The following is a 16148-nucleotide window of genomic DNA, read 5'->3' on the forward strand; positions in this document are numbered from 1 at the left end:
AAAAAAAAAAAAAAGAATGATCCGAACCTATGGTAGCACTGGGCTTTTGGTCCCCACCCAAGAAATGCCGTCTCGCAGAGGATCGCCGACGTGACAGGGTGTGGGTCTGGATTCTGCCTCGGTTCTGACGAATCAGATAGGAAGACACGCAGAGGAAAACATCACAGGACTTTGTTTTTAGCACAGAAAGCACTCGAGAACTCGCGTTGAGAACCCAAAGGAACGCTTCAGGCCGTCGTAGCCACCAAGCCTGGCCAGATTCGGTCCAACGCTTCCCTTGATGCTCGGAGACCCAAATCGCTAACTGGGGCTGCGGGCGGGCGTGACTGCGCAGGCGCCTCTCCCCAGCGGCGCGGCTGGGGACAGCGAGCAGGCGCCCTTTCTCTGAATGGCGTCGCTGGGGCAGCGCGCAGGCGCAGAGCAGCAGATGTGCCGGAAGTACTCTGATGTAATTGGTTGAGAAATGGAGGGTGGGGGTCATTGCGCATGCGCTCTCTACCCTTGTTGCGGCGGTGTCCCGGCGCCCCGCTATGTGAGTGGGCGGGGCGCGGGGCGGGGCAGTGTTCGGTGGGGAGCAGGGGACGGCGGGCGGACATCACTACGCAGGCGCCTTCTGCCCTTACAGCGTCGCTAGGCTGGCGCGCAGGCTCAGAGCGGTGCGCACCTGTGCGCAGGCGCGTGGGGGAGTGAGGCGCTATGGCAGGTGTCGGGGCTGGGCCTTTGCGGGCGATGTGGCAGCAGGCACTGCTGCTTCTCGCGCTGTGCACCACAGGCTCCCGAGGACTCTACTTTCACATCGGCGAGACCGAGAAACGCTGCTTCATCGAGGAAATCCCCGACGAGACCATGGTCATCGGTCAGGCGGGCTGAGGGTGGGGAGGCCCTTTGTACCCCGCTCGGCCCTCGGCGGCGCTCGCTCCTCCCGAGCCCAGCCGGGTCGCTGGCATCCCCATACTTAGCGTTAGGGTGCCCCGAGGACGCCAGGCCCCTTGCCTAGAGCCCCGGGTCGCACGTCGGAGGGGGCCGGGTCGTGACTATGTGTCTGCCCCTCAGGCAACTATCGTACCCAGATGTGGGATAAGCAAAAGGAGGTCTTCCTGCCCTCGACCCCTGGCCTGGGCATGCACGTGGAAGTGAAGGACCCCGACGGCAAGGTAAGGCTGGCTCTAGCCCACGCAGCCGTTCTTCAGTGGAGCTCCCGTGGGGTATAAAGCCCTGCCTGGTCGAGGCCTCAAGGGACAGCAGCTTGCACTTGGAAAGGCTGCGGTATAAAGGTGGGGCCTTCCACTGACACACGTTGTAGGTGGTGCTGTCCCGGCAGTACGGTTCGGAGGGCCGCTTCACGTTCACCTCCCACACGCCTGGTGACCATCAAATCTGTCTGCACTCCAACTCTACTAGGATGGCTCTCTTCGCTGGTGGCAAACTGGTAAAAGGATTTTTTCTTTGGCTTCAGCTTAGCATCTCTCACTTGTTTCCAAATTTTGATTTATCGTTATTGTGAAACTTTGTAGCACAGTCAGAATTAGGGAGAGAGATTGTTGCCCTCTGCTCCACAGCCAGGGAGAAGAGTGGGTTCTATACCCTGGAACAGACAATTGGAGGCCTCACCATTCAGACATTCCATGTTTTCTTGTAGCGTGTGCACCTTGGCATCCAGGTTGGGGAGCACACCAACAACTACCCTGAGATTGCTGCAAAAGATAAGCTGACGGAGCTACAGCTCCGTGCCCGCCAGTTGCTTGATCAGGTGGAACAGATTCAGAAGGAGCAGGATTACCAAAGGGTAAGGGCGTATCTCCTTGTAATTGGAGAGGGCAGTTGACCTTTATACCCACTATACCTACTCAAGTTTCTGCTTGGACAGCTCTGCAGAGAATGGAATGAAAGGTATTGGTCTGGATATTTTTGTTTGTTTGTTTGTTTGTTTGAGATGGAGTTTCACTCTTGTTGCTCAGGCTGGAGTGCAATGGCATGATCTTGACCGCCGCCTCCTAGGTTCAAGCGATTCTCCTGCCTCGGCCTTCTGAGTAGCTGGGATTACAGGCATGCACTAGCACACCTGGCTAATTTTGTAGAGACGATATTTCTCCATGTTGGCCAGGCTGGTTTGGAACTCCCAACCTCAGGTGATCCGCCCACCTTGGCCTCCCAAAGTGCTGAGATTACAGGCGTGAGCCACCTCGCCCAACTTGTTTTTTAAATCAAAACTTTTTATTGTGGTGAAATACACATAACACAAAGTGTGCCATTTTAACTGTTTCTAAGTGTATAGTTCAGTGGTATTAAGTGCATCCCTAATGTTGTGCTACCAGCACCATCATCCAGCTCCAGAACTTTTTTCGTCTTCTCAAACTAAAAATCTGTATTTATTTAGAGACAGAGTCTCGCTCTGTTGCCCAGGCTGGAGTGTAGTGGGGCCATCTCTGCTCAGTGCAACCTCTGCCTTCTGGGTTCAAGCAATTCTCCTGCCTCAGCCTCCCAAGTAACTGGGATCACAGGCGTGCGCCACCACGCCTAGCGAAGTTTTGTATTTTTAGTAGAGACGGAGTTTCACCATGTTGGCCAGGCTGGTCTTGAACTCCTGACCTCAGGCAATCTACCTAATCCCAGCCTCCCAAAGTGCTGGGATTACAGGTGTGAGCTGCTGCACCCAGCAAATCTGTACTTAATATAAACAATAACTCCCCATTTCCCTTTCTTCTGACACCCATCATTTTATTTTCTGTCTCTATGATCTGGACTACCCTACCTCATATAAGTGGAATCATTCAGTATTTGTCCTTTCCATGACTGGCTTATTTCACTGAGCATAATGTTCTCAAAGTTCATCCATGTTATAGCATGTGTCAGAATTTCTTTCCTTAAGGCTAATATTCCATTGTATGCATGTACCACATTTTGCTTTCAGTAGTCATTTTTAAGCTCTATAAAATAAAGTGAAAAAAGGGCAGTTCACAATTTAGTAACAGCCATTGCCTACCTGATTTTTTTTTTTTTGGGGGGGGGGATCTTGTTGGAAATGGTAGGATCATGATTTCAGTCCCAACAGAGATGCTTATGGAGGGACAGCCCATCCCTTTCTTGGGACAGCCTCAGTGGGGAGACCGTAGGACTCCTAACAGAATCACAGGTAGTATTCCGAAAGGAGTTTCGTCCTGGAGTTGAGTAGTTACATGCAGGGAGGGTCCTCAAAACAGCCAGGGACTGTTTCTCCTGCTCATTTAATCCTGTGTTGCCCCACACAGTATCGTGAAGAGCGCTTTCGACTGACCAGCGAGAGCACCAACCAGAGGGTCCTATGGTGGTCCATTGCTCAGACTGTCATCCTCATCCTCACTGGCATCTGGCAGATGCGTCACCTCAAGAGCTTCTTTGAGGCCAAGAAGCTGGTGTAGTGCTCTCTTTGTATGACCCTTCCTTTTTACCTCATTTATTTGGTACTTTCCCGATACAGTCCTTTAACCACCTGGATTTTTAGGAAAAAAAATGAAAAATAATAAGTCACATTGGTCCCATGGCCACAAACCATTCAGATGAGCCACTTACTAACCCTGGTTCTCAAAGACACAGGACATTAGTCCAATCTTGCAACATCCATCTTAGGACTTGTAAGGAATCAAAGCTAACCCAGGACTCAGTCTTGCTTCTTTTGCCTCGAGTGATTTCCCTCTGTTTTTCACTAAATAAGCAAATGAAAAATCTCTCCATTACCTTCTGCTTTCCCTTTGTCTTCTCATGCAGTAGGTGACTGGCATACGCCACAGAGCAGGCCTTGCCTCACTGTCTGCTGGGTTCACTCAATGGCTTTGTGAATATAAATAAGGGGCAGGTCTTGACCCTAAAGAAGTGAGATGTTTTTCTATATCTTAGAACTATTTTTTGATAAATTATATATTTTCCTTCCTAATAGAAGTTTTACTGCCTGAAACTGGCTTAGAATACCAATGCAATCCTTCTGCATTGTTTTTTTTTTTTTTTTTTTTATTTTTTTGAGTCAGAGTTTTGCTCTTGTCGCCCAGGCTGGAGTGCAATGGCGTGATCTCGGCTCACTGGCAACCTCTGCCTCCCAGGTTCAAGTGATTCTCCCACCTCAGCCTCCCGAGTAGCTGGGATTACAGGTGCCCACCAGCATGACCAGCTAATTTTTGTATTTTTAGTAGAGACGGGGTTTCACCATGTTGGCCAGGCTGGTCTTGAACTCTTGACCTCAGGTGATCCACCTGCCTCAGCCTCTGCATTCTGTTTATTCACACATTTTTGGTAACTCCCATGGCAGCTCCTAGGATTTCAGCGGCCTGTGGGGCAGAAAGCCGGCATTGGGGCTGCTCTCAAGGCCGTATCAGAGGGCCAAGCAGAGTTCTCTTGGATACCTGCTTTTCATCCCACAGGGCCTCAGAGTCAGAGGTAAGGTGGCAACAGAACTAGCATGGGGCAGCACACTCTTAGCCTCCTTTTCAAGTTTTATTTAAGCTGTGCTAAATGTTTTCTTCAGTGGTTCTTTACAGAATTTTCCAGTGAAATAAAACATGTTGTAATAGCTGTGTTTGAAATAAGAGGTTGTGGGCAGAGGGGAGGCACCTAAAGGAAAAGAGGAAAGGTGCCTGGACTTCCTATGCAGATGACCTGGAGTGCACTTCACTGTGGACTGGTGGTGCTAAGGCTTGGCCTGGACAGGCAGTCCAGGGGGTATGGGAATACACGGGGTGGTTGCTCAACCATTCGCAAAGGTCAACCAAATAGACCACATATCTGCAAGGAATCATCTGAGGAAATTAAGTACCTTGTTTCTTAGCCCTCTGAATCATAAATCTGAGCAAATTTTAAGATATTTACCTCATGCCCTTCTATATAAAACTTAATGCCATTAGTTCCCCATTCTTGACATTTTATTTGTTTTTATTATATATTTAAAATATTAAATTATCTGACCTACAGAACTAAATTATTCTCCTTTTGTTATTTCTCCTTATGTCCTATACTATACAGGGATATATACCTATTTTATATGTGTGTATATATACATATATATATATATATATATTTTTTTTTTCTTTGAGTCTTGCTCTGTCGCCCAGGCCGGAGTGCACTGGCATGATCTTGGCTCACTGCAACCTCTGCCTCCCAGGTTCAAGCAGTTCTTCTGCCTCAGCTTCCTGAGTAGCTGGGATTACAGCCACCCACCACCACGCCTGGATAATTTTTGTATTTTTATTTATTTGTTTTTGAGATGGAGTCTCACTCTGTTGCCCGGGCTGAGAGTGCAGCAGTGCAATCTTGGCTCACTGCAACCTCCACTTCCTGAGTTCAAGAGATTCTTCTGCCTCAGATTCCCAGAGTAGCTGGGATTACAGGCACCTGCCACCATGCCCAGCTAATTTTTATATTTTTAGTAGAGATGGGGTTTTGCCGTGTTGACCAGGCTGGTCTTGAACTCTTGACCTCAGGTGATCTGCCCGCTTTGGCCTTCCAAAATACTGGGATTAAAGGTATGAGCCACCGTTGTCTCACCATGTTGGCCAGGCTGGTCCTCAGCTTCCCAAAGTGCTAGGATTACAAGTGTGAGTCACTGTGCGTGGCATATATATGTATATACATATATATAATTAGTGATGGGGTCTTGCTCTGTCCCCAAGGCTGGAGTGCAGCAGTGCCATCATAGCTGAAAGCAACCTGAGCTCCCAGGTTCAAGCGATCCTTTTACCTTACCCTCCCAAGTAGCTGGTATTACAGGTGTACCCCACTGTGCCCAGCTATTTTTACTCAAAAATACATGTGGGCTGGGCACAGTGGCTCACAACTGTATTCCTAGCACTTTGGGAAGCCAAAAACTCGATAGCCCAGGAGTTCAAGACCAGCCTGAACAACATGGCAAAATCTTGTCTCTACAAAAGGTACAAAAAAATTAGCAGGTGGCACATGCCTGTAGTCCCAGCTATTTGAGAGGCTGAGGTGGGACGATCACTTGAGCCCAGGGAGGTCAAGGCTGCAGAGAGCCATGATTGTGCCACTGCACTCCAGGCTGGGCAACAGAGCAATCCCATCTCAAAAAAACGAAATGCAATTTAGGATCAGGCACAGTGGCTCACACCTATAATCCCAGCACTTTGGGAGGCCAAGGCAGGCGAATTGCCTAAGGTCAGGAGTTTGAGACCAGCCTGGCCAACATGGTGAAACCACGTCTTTACTAAACATATAAAAGTTAGCCAGGCGTGGTGGTGCATGCCTGTAATCCCAGCTACTCAGGAGGCTGAGGCAGGAGAATTGCTTGAACCTGGGAGGAGGAGGTTGCAGTGAGCAGAAATCGAGCCACTGCACTCCAGCCTGGGCAACAGAGTGAAACTCTGTCTCAAAATAAATAAAAACAATTTAGTTCTCTAGGCTTTTCCAATTATTATTTTTATATCCTCATATTTCTAAATCTGGATGACAGTATTAACAGTTCAGTAAGGTGAATTGCTATACTTCTTCAGATATCCCTATTCAGTATTCCTATTAGAATTAACACAGAGAAAAGTCTTAAGTCCTTTGAACTAGTTACATGTTTTGGACTTCTGGCCTGAAGCTCTTGGGAATGATGTGAAATGTTGGGAAGGGACACATTTCTGCTCTGTGGCTGTTAACAGCTGTCAACTCAGACCGAGCATGTGAGAAGACAGGAAGGCAGAGATTTGGCTGGCAGTAGACACAATGGAGCACATCTTAACTATTCTGGTAGGTCCTGCGTTTCTCTCGGTAGTTTTTGATAGGAAAGGTAATGGTGTGAGGAAAAACTGGGCATACATTTCACCTTTCCGCTGATGGGGCAGGTGCAATTGGGATAGCCAGTGGATGGGCCAACAGCTGGTGGTTGTGAGGAAAATAAGAATTTCCATACTGGTTGTGTCGTATCTGCAGATAGGTTGCCACCTAAAAAGCTTTTTAAAAAAAACAGCAGTTTGCGGCCGGACGCGGTGGCTCACGCCCGTAATCCAGCACTTTGGGAGGCCGAGGCGGGCAGATCACGAGGTCAAGAGATCGAGACCATACTGGCCAACATAGTGAAACCCCCGTCTCTACTAAAAAATACAAAAATTAGCTGGGCGTGGTGGCGCGCGCCTGTAGTCCCAGCTACTTGGGAGGCTGAGGCACGAGAATTGCTTGAACCCGGCAAGTGGAGGTTGCAGTGAGCCGAGCTCGCCACTGCACTCCAGCCTGGCGACAGAGCAAGACTCTGTCTCAAAACAAACAGAAAAAAACAGCAATTAGGGTATACACACGACGACCCCGGCACGGCCGCTCCATGGCCTCCTCCTAGACCGACTCCGGGGCTCTGCGCAGTCGCAGAGCTTCACCGGAACACCGGAAGCCTGGGCTCCAGGACTTCCGGGAAGTAACGGCGTCTCCGAAGCCGATTGGCTGTTGCTTTGCTCCAACCTCGCGTCGGTGGCATTCTTTTTGCAGGGCGTGCGTGCTGTCGCTACTCATCAGCGCCATGGCGGACTCGGAAGCACTGGGCTTTGAACACATGGGCCTTGATCCCCGGCTCCTGCAGGTACGCGGGAGGGCTGGGGAGCTGGCTTACGGGCTCCACGGGAGACACCATCACTCTTCGCGCCGCTTGAGCCGCATTCCTGGTCTCTCCTAGGCTGTCACTGACCTGGGCTGGTCGCGACCTACGCTGATCCAGGAAAAGGCCATCCCACTGGCCCTAGAGGGGAAGGACCTCCTGGCTCGGGCCCGCACGGGCTCCGGGAAGACGGCCGCTTATGCTATTCCGATGCTGCAGCTATTGCTCCACAGGAAGGCGGTGGGTAACGAGAGAGCTGAGGGGAGGAAGGAGGCGAGCCCCAAAAGCCTGGGAAGAGCGGTTCCCGTTTGTCTGAGGTTCTCTCTTGGCCCTGTACCCATGCAGACTGGCCTGGAGTTCAGGTTAGCTGGATCCTTGTCCAGGCCCTGCTATGACCAACCTTTGTGTAATCTTCAACAGAACACTTTCTTTTCTTTGTTACATAAAAAGGGCACATCTATCTTCTACTTATAGAATTATTGTGAGAATTTAGCTCCATAAATTTAAAGTAGCTTCATAAACATAGAGTACATTATTCTTTTTGAGGGTCAGTGCCTGGGGAAAACATTCTGCATTCTGAGGCGGGCAGAGTGATGGATGATCAAAATACAGCTGAGCAGTGTGGCAGCAGATGGGTCAGATAGGCTGGAAGGGGTAGAGAAAAGCATCAGGTGGACACAGCGACATGCACTGGTGGCTAAAGTTTTAAATTCATATTCTTACAGACAGGCCCGGTGGTAGAACAGGCAGTGAGAGGCCTTGTTCTTGTTCCTACCAAGGAACTGGCACGACAAGCACAGTGCATGATTCAGCAGCTGGCTACCTACTGTGCTCGGGATATCCGAGTGGCCAATGTCTCAGCTGCCGAAGACTCAGCCTCTCAGAGGTGGGTAAAAGCAGCAAATCTGCACCTGAATGAAGCTACACAGAGTTGTGGAGTTGGGTTTATGTGTGGCAAAAAAGACAGCAAGTCCAGGCTGAGATCCAGCTGCTACGTTCTCCCTGATACTGATGTCTTGCCCACCTTCAGAGCTGTGCTGATGGAGAAGCCAGATGTGATAGTGGGGACCCCATCTCGCATATTAAGCCACTTGCAACAAGACAGCTTGAAATTTCGTGACTCCCTGGAGCTTCTGGTGGTGGACGAGGCTGATCTTCTTTTTTCCTTTGGCTTTGAGGAAGAGCTCAAGAGTCTCCTCTGGTAAGGCAGAGGTGGGTGTGATTCCTAATGGAAACATCTGTGAGTAGGAGTTGGGACTACAGTGGGGTGGCGGGAAGCCAGTTACCATAGTTAGAGGCTCTTGGAGCTGGAATCTCATTAGACTCTTTCATTTCAGTCACTTGCCCCGGATTTACCAGGCTTTTCTCATGTCAGCTACTTTTAATGAGGATGTACAAGCACTTAAGGAGCTGGTATTACATAACCCGGTAAGGGACACCATGGAAGTGGCTGGAGCTGCAGGCATGGGGGCACTCGAAGATCTTGACACTCCTTCTTAGAGGAGCCTTTGGTGTTTGGGGTGGGATAGTTGTCAGTGTCTCATCCCTGGCTCTGAGGCACTAAAAGCCAGTGGTCTAAAGTCACTGTGTATTTTCACATCTCCACAAGGGATGTCTCCCATTTCAGGCCATACTGTGCCTAAAATCCTGAGCAGGGACGTAAGGGGTGGCTTTGAGCAGCAGAGCCAAAATTTTAAGGCCAACAACGTTCTCATCTTAAGTAAACTTTACTTTTCAGAAGGCTGGTTACTGTAGGCCTTCCCCACTTGATGTAGTTCTTTATTGATGTGTTTCTCTTCATCTGTGCTTGGAAGTATTTTATATATGGTTTCCGTGGTATATTCTATATACCACAGCAGTTAGAGCATTTTGGGTTTTTATGTTACAAAACTGGAGGAGACTTAGGGTGCCAGGAATCCTTAAATGCCTGCACTAAAATGTTGATATTTTGGTTGGTGAGTAAGTGGCCATACCATCTCTGTGTTCTCTTCCTTTCTGACCACAGACCTGTCTTCTTCCCAGGTTACCCTTAAGCTACAGGAGTCCCAGCTGCCTGGGCCAGACCAGTTACAGCAGTTTCAAGTGGTCTGTGAGACTGAGGAAGACAAATTCCTGTTGCTGTATACCCTGCTCAAGCTGTCATTGATTCGGGGCAAGTCTCTGCTCTTTGTCAACACTCTAGAGCGGAGTTATCGGCTACGCCTGTTCCTGGAGCAGTTCAGCATCCCCACCTGTGTGCTCAATGGAGAACTTCCACTGCGCTCCAGGTCTGCCACAGCCAACATCTTGGTTGAGATCAGTTGACGATACAGACAGAAAGAAGACCCAGTTCATGTTCTGTTTCTTAAACATTTAGTAGGGGCCAGGTTCTAGATGTGACTGATACTGACTGACTTCTCCAAACTCCGAAATACCTATCATTATTTTCAGCTGAGGAAGCTGAGGCACAATGATTAAGTAGGGAAAGAGATAAAGAAGAGGAAAAAGAAAGGGTGATAGTTACTATAATACTAGGGATAGCAGAGGGGCCTCATGCTTGCTCTGCCAAGCTGATCCTCTGTCTACTCTTGGCTGCAGGTGCCACATCATCTCACAGTTCAACCAAGGCTTCTACGACTGTGTCATAGCAACTGATGCTGAAGTCCTGGGGGCCCTGGTCAAGGGCAAACGTCGGGGCCGAGGGCCCAAAGGGGATAAGTGAGTCCATGCTTCTTTTCCCATCCCTCCTCAGAAAGATGTGGGTTTTTGTTTTTTTGTTTTTTGTTTTAGCTTTTTGGAAGACTAAAACCAGAGTGCACAGAGCAGGGAGCCAAACCTTCCAGGCCTGGCTGGTAGTGTAGTGCAGAGAGCCCCACTTGCTCAGCTGCCTGGATATGGAGAAGGTGCTGGTTCAGCTCATGAATACCTGCCCAGAGGAGAGGAAGAGTCCAGCTGACATTGAGTAATCTCTGCAGGGCTTCTGATCCGGAGGCAGGTGTGGCCCGGGGCATAGACTTCCACTATGTGTCTGCTGTGCTCAACTTTGATCTTCCCCCAACCCCCGAGGCCTACATCCATCGAGCCGGCAGGTAGGAGGGCTAGGAGTGTGATGGGCCAGGCACCTGTGTGGTGGGCATGCCAACGGACTTGGGGTGTGCTGGACAGAGCCTGCGGGTCGGAGATACAAGCTGTATTGTCTCCCCTTGCAGGACAGCACGCGCCAACAACCCCGGCATAGTCTTAACCTTTGTGCTGCCCACAGAGCAATCCCACTTAGGCAAGATTGAGGAGCTTCTCAGTGGAGGTAAGAGCCTGGTTCCCTTGTGGGCCTGGACCAGGGTCAGGCTTCTCCCACGATGCCTTAAAACTCCATGATTATGATGACAGAGGTCACAATATAGTGTGACAGGCCACTTCCACCATCCATCCTTGTTCTGCCCTGAGTGGCAGGCATTGTCCCCCTTGAAAGATAAACAAATTGAGGTCATTTATCCAAAGTCGTGTTTCCTGTCTGCCTCCTGAGCGTTTAGTGACCTGACATGTTGCTGTGACAACTCAGAACAGCACCTGACTCTAGGGTGCTAGGTGGTCCTGGACTGCTCTCTGTGGTCATCGTCATGGGGTGCCTTGACTCCCAAGGAATACCATGGAGTAGTCCTTGGGAGAGAAGAGAGTGGGTAATGGGTTCTTGGGCTTGGGGCCGCACAAGCCACCCCCATCCACACACAGGGACAGATGGGTCATCATTGTAAGAGCCCCAGGCACAGCTAAGCCCCAAGTACAGCATGTTCAGCATCCCAGGAAGGCAGTGGGTCCCCTGCTGCTTTGCCCCAAGAAAAAGGTGTAGGAGGCCTCCAATGAAGACCCTGTCCTAAGGCCTCAGCCTGTGGGACCCTTGCTACTCTCTTCTCTACAGAGAACAGGGGCCCCATTCTGCTCCCCTACCAGTTCCAGATGGAGGAGATCGAGGGCTTTCGCTATCGCTGCAGGGTGAGCTGCTGTGGTGGGGAGAGGAGTGAGGGCGGAGGGGCTGTGGCCCAGGGACCGTACCCTGTTGCTGAGCATCCAGGCGTGAGGGAGGATGGGACAGCCTCACTATCTTGACCTCCAGTGTCCACCCCCAGGATGCCATGCGTTCAGTGACTAAGCAGGCCATTCGGGAGGCGAGATTGAAGGAGATCAAGGAGGAGCTTCTGCACTCTGAGAAGCTCAAGGTGAGGGGATGGGAAGTGAGGAGGGGACAAATCTTAGGTGGCTGCTTTTTTGGAGACTGGCTGAGCTCTGAGTGGTGGGAAGCAGAGAACTGGGCAGTTTTCTGGCCTTTGGCACAGAAAGGGAGGCAGTGGACCCAGAATCACAGAAGGAAGCTAGTCTGTTCTGCTTGACAGTAAATTGGCACAAACTCTATGGTGGGCACTCAGTGTCCAGCAGAATTACAAGCTCATGTGTCCTTTCATCCGAAATTCCACTTCTGGAACTTAATCTTGGTCACACTTGTGGATGTGCATGGCCAAGCATGTGCCTGGGTTCATCATGGCATTATCAAGGAACCAAACGATGGAAACAAGCCTGATGCCACCATGGGGGGTTTGCTAGGTAAACTAAGGTGCATCCAGAGCTAAAAGTTACATGGGCAGGGAAGAGGTTGGTTGTGTGTCTGTAAGATGATGCCCAGCAAAAAGGGGTTCAGGGTGCTGCCATGTGTGTCTTGGGCAAGGAAGAATGGAAACATCCACTTCAGGAGGTGTACATAGGCAGCTGCTTCATGACTTTTAAAACACATGACTGTTATTCTTTGGAAAGCTCAGTCTATGGAGTCACACAAGAAAGGTGCTGACTGTGGTTCTTACTCTTTCCCCGGTAGACATACTTTGAAGACAACCCCAGGGACCTCCAGCTGCTGCGGCATGACCTGCCCTTGCACCCTGCGGTGGTGAAGCCCCACCTGGGCCATGTTCCTGACTACCTGGGTGAGTGCAGCCTGACAGGGCAGGAGGCAGCAGGCTGGGGAAGTGGCATTAATTTCTCCGCTGCTGCGTTAGCACCTCTGCTGGGTACTGGGATTGGTCAGGCAGAATAGGGCTTGGAGACCTGGGCAGCACACGAGCACATAAATAGGCACACCCCTGTGTTTCTAAACTTGTTTGCCAGGTCCCACGGGTTAGCTGTTGCAGTCTCCATTTTGGAGATGAGGAAGTTGAGGTAATGCAGAGTGGGTGGCAGACCACGATTTCAGGCCAGATGGTCTCCAGGGCTGGGCTGAATGGCTATCCATGGTGGAAAGGAGTGAACAGGTTTGGGAAAGAGTCACGGGCAGGAGGCAGAGACAGCCACCTGTGCTGCAAAAGGCTCAGGATTAGTAGCCGCTAAAGTCAAGGCCAAGGTATCTGTGGAGTCTCTAGATAAGAACAGTCAACAGGGAGACAGACACTATAAAGCCAAAACAGACGACGTGGCAGGAGAAGAGCCAGTGGTGGTGCGAGGGGTGCAGGGGTTGGCAGGCGTGAGGTCAGGACCCTGGGGTTGGTTTCTGTGGTGCAGCCCAGGCGAGAGCTTTATGTGACCATTAAAGCTGGGCACCTCTCCTCTTAGGCAGGCTCTAGGTGATGACTTCTTTCAGTGTCTCATAGGAGGTGCTTTTGGTAATGAGTATGTGTGACTTTTATGCCTAAAATGGGCTAAAGGAGAAGAGTGGTGGAGAGGAGACCATGGGCAGCAAGTGCAGGAAGCTTCTCAGTGCCACAGGGTCTGCTCAGTCTGGACCTGCATCCAGCTGGCGACTGGTGTTGCTGCTGTGGAGGTGGAATGTTCCAGGGCAGGAAAAGCCTGGGCACTGGGAAAGGAAGGATCTAGAAGAAATGGGAATGTGAAAATGCCAGAGAGAAAGTGCTGGGGGGCCATGTTCCCACAGGACAGTGAGCTGGAGGAGACCCCAGTCTAGGTCGTGGCCTGAGATGTGAGGAGGGCAGTAGGGAGGGAGGGGAGAGAGGGAGGGAGGGGTGAGGCCGGAGCTTTGGCCTGAGGAACCTAGCCTGCTCCTACAGCGGAGTCACTTGCCAAGGTGTGGCCAGGAGAAGGTGGAAAGGTGTCAGGATATGGGATGTTTGACACTTGAAAGGGAGGGCCCAGGTGGGGTTGGCCTGGGGGTGTCCATGGGGTAGGCGAGGTGAAGATACAGTCAAGACCAGGTGCAGCTGGGATGTGGGGCCCACCAAATCTGTAGTAATGGGCCACAGGTGAAGAAACCACCAGTTGATTTTTATTTCAGCTACATTTTCTTTCTATAAGGATGTCTGTCTTTTTCTTTCTTGTTACATGTTTATTGAAACAAGTCTAAACAATACAGGAAAACTATTGAGATAGTGGAAGTCTAATATGCTCACATTCTCCTGGCCCTGTGCAGATGTGATAATGAATAGTTGTATGTCAAAGGCTGCCAGTTGGGTCAGAATCCAAGAATTTGCTGCAGAATCAGTGGGAGGGCAGGGGTAGGAACAGCAGTAGTGCACCCACTGCTCAGGCAAGCATCTCTTCCAGTTCCTCCTGCTCTTCGTGGCCTGGTGCTCCCTCACAAGAAGCGGAAGAAGCTGTCTTCCTCTTCTAGGAAGGCCAAGGTATGGCCCCTGGGGCCTTGGGGACAGCTGCACGACTCCTCCCCACCTGCTCTTTTGTCATCACCAGAATGTGTAGGCACCTTGCCCTAGGGAGTGGGAGAGAGCGCACCCAAGAACTGCTCCTCAAAAATCTGGTGGCTGGGACAAAATCTGGTGTGGGCTAGGGGTACTTCTGCAGCTACCTGCAGGCTCTGCTTTGCTTTCCCCAGCTGCCCTTCCCCTTTCATTGTCTGTAGCACCTTCTGGTCTTGTTGGCCAGGTGCTGGCATGGCTCCCTTTGTGTCTTTTTCAGTTTGAGTGGGTGGGTGGATGGGTGGATAGTCTGTCAGCCTGATTTCCCCAACTGACGTGTGATTGCCTCCATAGAGAGTGAAGTCCCAGAACCCACTGCACAGCTTCAAGCACAAAGGAAAGAAATTCAGACCTGCAGCCAAGTCCTCCTGAGGTTGCTGGGCCTCTCGAGCTGAGCACAATGTGGAGCACAGGCTTCCCTCCTGCATGGACAGACGAGGCTCTAGTGCTCACTGCACAGACTGAACAGACAGTTCTGGGACTGCCCATGCTGGGCCCTTCAACTCCTTGGCACTGCCAGGCTGGCATCTTGCCCCTTGACAACAGAATAAAAATTTTAGCTGCCCCAATTTGTGCCTCTGGCATATGAAAAGGACTGTTCCCCCAAAACATCAGGAGTCAGGAGATGTCCAGAGGACGGAAGTGCTTGGCTGTACAGCTGCATGCAGTGTCTCACTTGGCCAGCAGAGGTCAGCCGTGCCAAGCTGCCCCCCGCCATCAGAAGAGAAGCCTTCCCTCGCTGGCGGGTGGCTATGGCCATCCCACCCAGCTTGTGCAATCCTGCTGCCTGGGACCAGGCAGACAGATGGGCCTGCAACCCTGGGAGATGGGCCTTTCCGACCACCAGTCTTCCTCTCCTCCAGCACAGGCACATGTAGATTTCTGGGGGAAGCTGCCTGCCCTTCCTTAGAGGAGCCAGGGAAGCTATCTGCTGGTCCCTTTCTGAGCGCCTGTTGATGTGTGAGTTGCGTCTGTGTTATATGCATAAGCGGCAGTATAACATGCACACCCACATACAGTTCCTTGTGCCCTGGCCTACCTCTCCAGCTGCCTTCTCAGCCTGAAGTCTGGGCCTGTCTGCTGGCTCAGGGCCCTAGGTTGCATGTTACTTGCTTACCAGGTATCACAAGGCCAGGCTGGGGGCATGAGGTTGCGCAGGGGGAGGGGGAGGAGAAACTAGGGGTTTTTAGAAAGAAGCCAAGTTTTTTCTTTGTGAAAGTTTATATAGAGACAAGGGAGGCTGGGGCTTTGGTCACGATAAGACTGAAGGTAGCAGGACCCAAGATTTGGGACCTCCATGATCCCTGTTCCCTTCTGTCAACTCCTGAGGATTTCCACGAAGCCAGCGTGTGTGATGACGGTAGGATGGTGGTATTTTTTGGGCAGGTTTGCACTAGAGCTGCCAGGGAGCTGCACACAGTATTATCGCAGTCTGTGGTGGTTAGGAATATTCAGAAAGAAAAAGAGTTAGTGGAACTGGAGAAAAAGCAACCATTTGAGCAACTGCTGGGAGATGCCTGTCAACTGCATAGACCCGATCAGTGGGCATCCCTCCCACCTTTGGAAGATGAGACAGGGCAGATTGTGCCTGCAGTTCTGAGACCTGGTCCTTGTCCCAGGTTGGCCTTCCCACCTTGCTTCATGGGGTGCTGAGGATGGCCCTGGGCACAGTGAGTGCTCTGGATGTTACAGCCAAGCTGTATTCTATAGTGTTACATACACCGCCTCCAGGGTGCTTGTCTCTGACCCTGTCACTTCCAGGAACACCCTACCAAGAGAGCTTGTATCCCAGAGCCACTCTGGATGGAGAAGAGATTGGGTTTCCCCAGTGATTTTCTTTGGGGGATGACGTAGAGGAGCATGGAGCCAGCCTGATGCTGTATTCCTGCCTGGGGACAGCACGGTCAGGGCCTGGAGCAGAGGAGTTTGGGTAA

The 16148-nt window shown here is 50.9% G+C and overlaps 2 protein-coding genes across 4 annotated transcripts; both read left to right on the forward strand.

The window, feature by feature from the left end:
• The first annotated feature begins 617 nt into the window (after nucleotides 1-617).
• On the forward strand, nucleotides 618-4945 carry TMED4 (transmembrane p24 trafficking protein 4). Of its 2 annotated transcripts, none has more exons than XM_017524614.2 (5): nucleotides 618-856; nucleotides 1054-1154; nucleotides 1304-1429; nucleotides 1640-1786; nucleotides 3249-4945. In XM_017524614.2, the coding sequence occupies exons 1-5, from the start codon at nucleotides 697-699 to the stop codon at nucleotides 3396-3398; spliced, it is 684 nt and encodes a 227-aa protein (XP_017380103.1). In that variant the 5' UTR covers nucleotides 618-696; the 3' UTR covers nucleotides 3399-4945. The 2 variants fall into 2 exon arrangements, with proteins under 2 accessions (XP_017380103.1, XP_037593029.1); XM_037737101.1 differs by having other exon boundaries at nucleotides 689-872.
• A 2350-nt stretch (nucleotides 4946-7295) lies between these two features.
• Nucleotides 7296-14783, forward strand: DDX56 (DEAD-box helicase 56). 2 transcript variants are annotated; one of them, XR_001823887.2, is made up of 14 exons: nucleotides 7296-7534; nucleotides 7628-7789; nucleotides 8275-8435; nucleotides 8580-8750; nucleotides 8887-8977; nucleotides 9572-9816; nucleotides 10127-10246; nucleotides 10504-10617; nucleotides 10738-10832; nucleotides 11445-11518; nucleotides 11640-11742; nucleotides 12393-12498; nucleotides 14066-14142; nucleotides 14509-14783. XR_001823887.2 is itself a non-coding variant. In XM_017524615.2 (14 exons), exons 1-14 carry the CDS (start codon nucleotides 7475-7477, stop codon nucleotides 14584-14586), a joined length of 1644 nt encoding a protein of 547 aa, XP_017380104.1. In that variant the 5' UTR covers nucleotides 7296-7474; the 3' UTR covers nucleotides 14587-14783. The 2 variants fall into 2 exon arrangements, 1 of the variants encoding a protein (XP_017380104.1); XM_017524615.2 differs by having other exon boundaries at nucleotides 11653-11742.
• Nucleotides 14784-16148: the final 1365 nt, after the last annotated feature.

This window comes from Cebus imitator, unplaced genomic scaffold (assembly GCF_001604975.1).
Source record: "Cebus imitator isolate Cc_AM_T3 unplaced genomic scaffold, Cebus_imitator-1.0 Scaffold34, whole genome shotgun sequence".
In the NCBI taxonomy this organism is placed as follows: Eukaryota; Metazoa; Chordata; class Mammalia; order Primates; family Cebidae; genus Cebus; species Cebus imitator.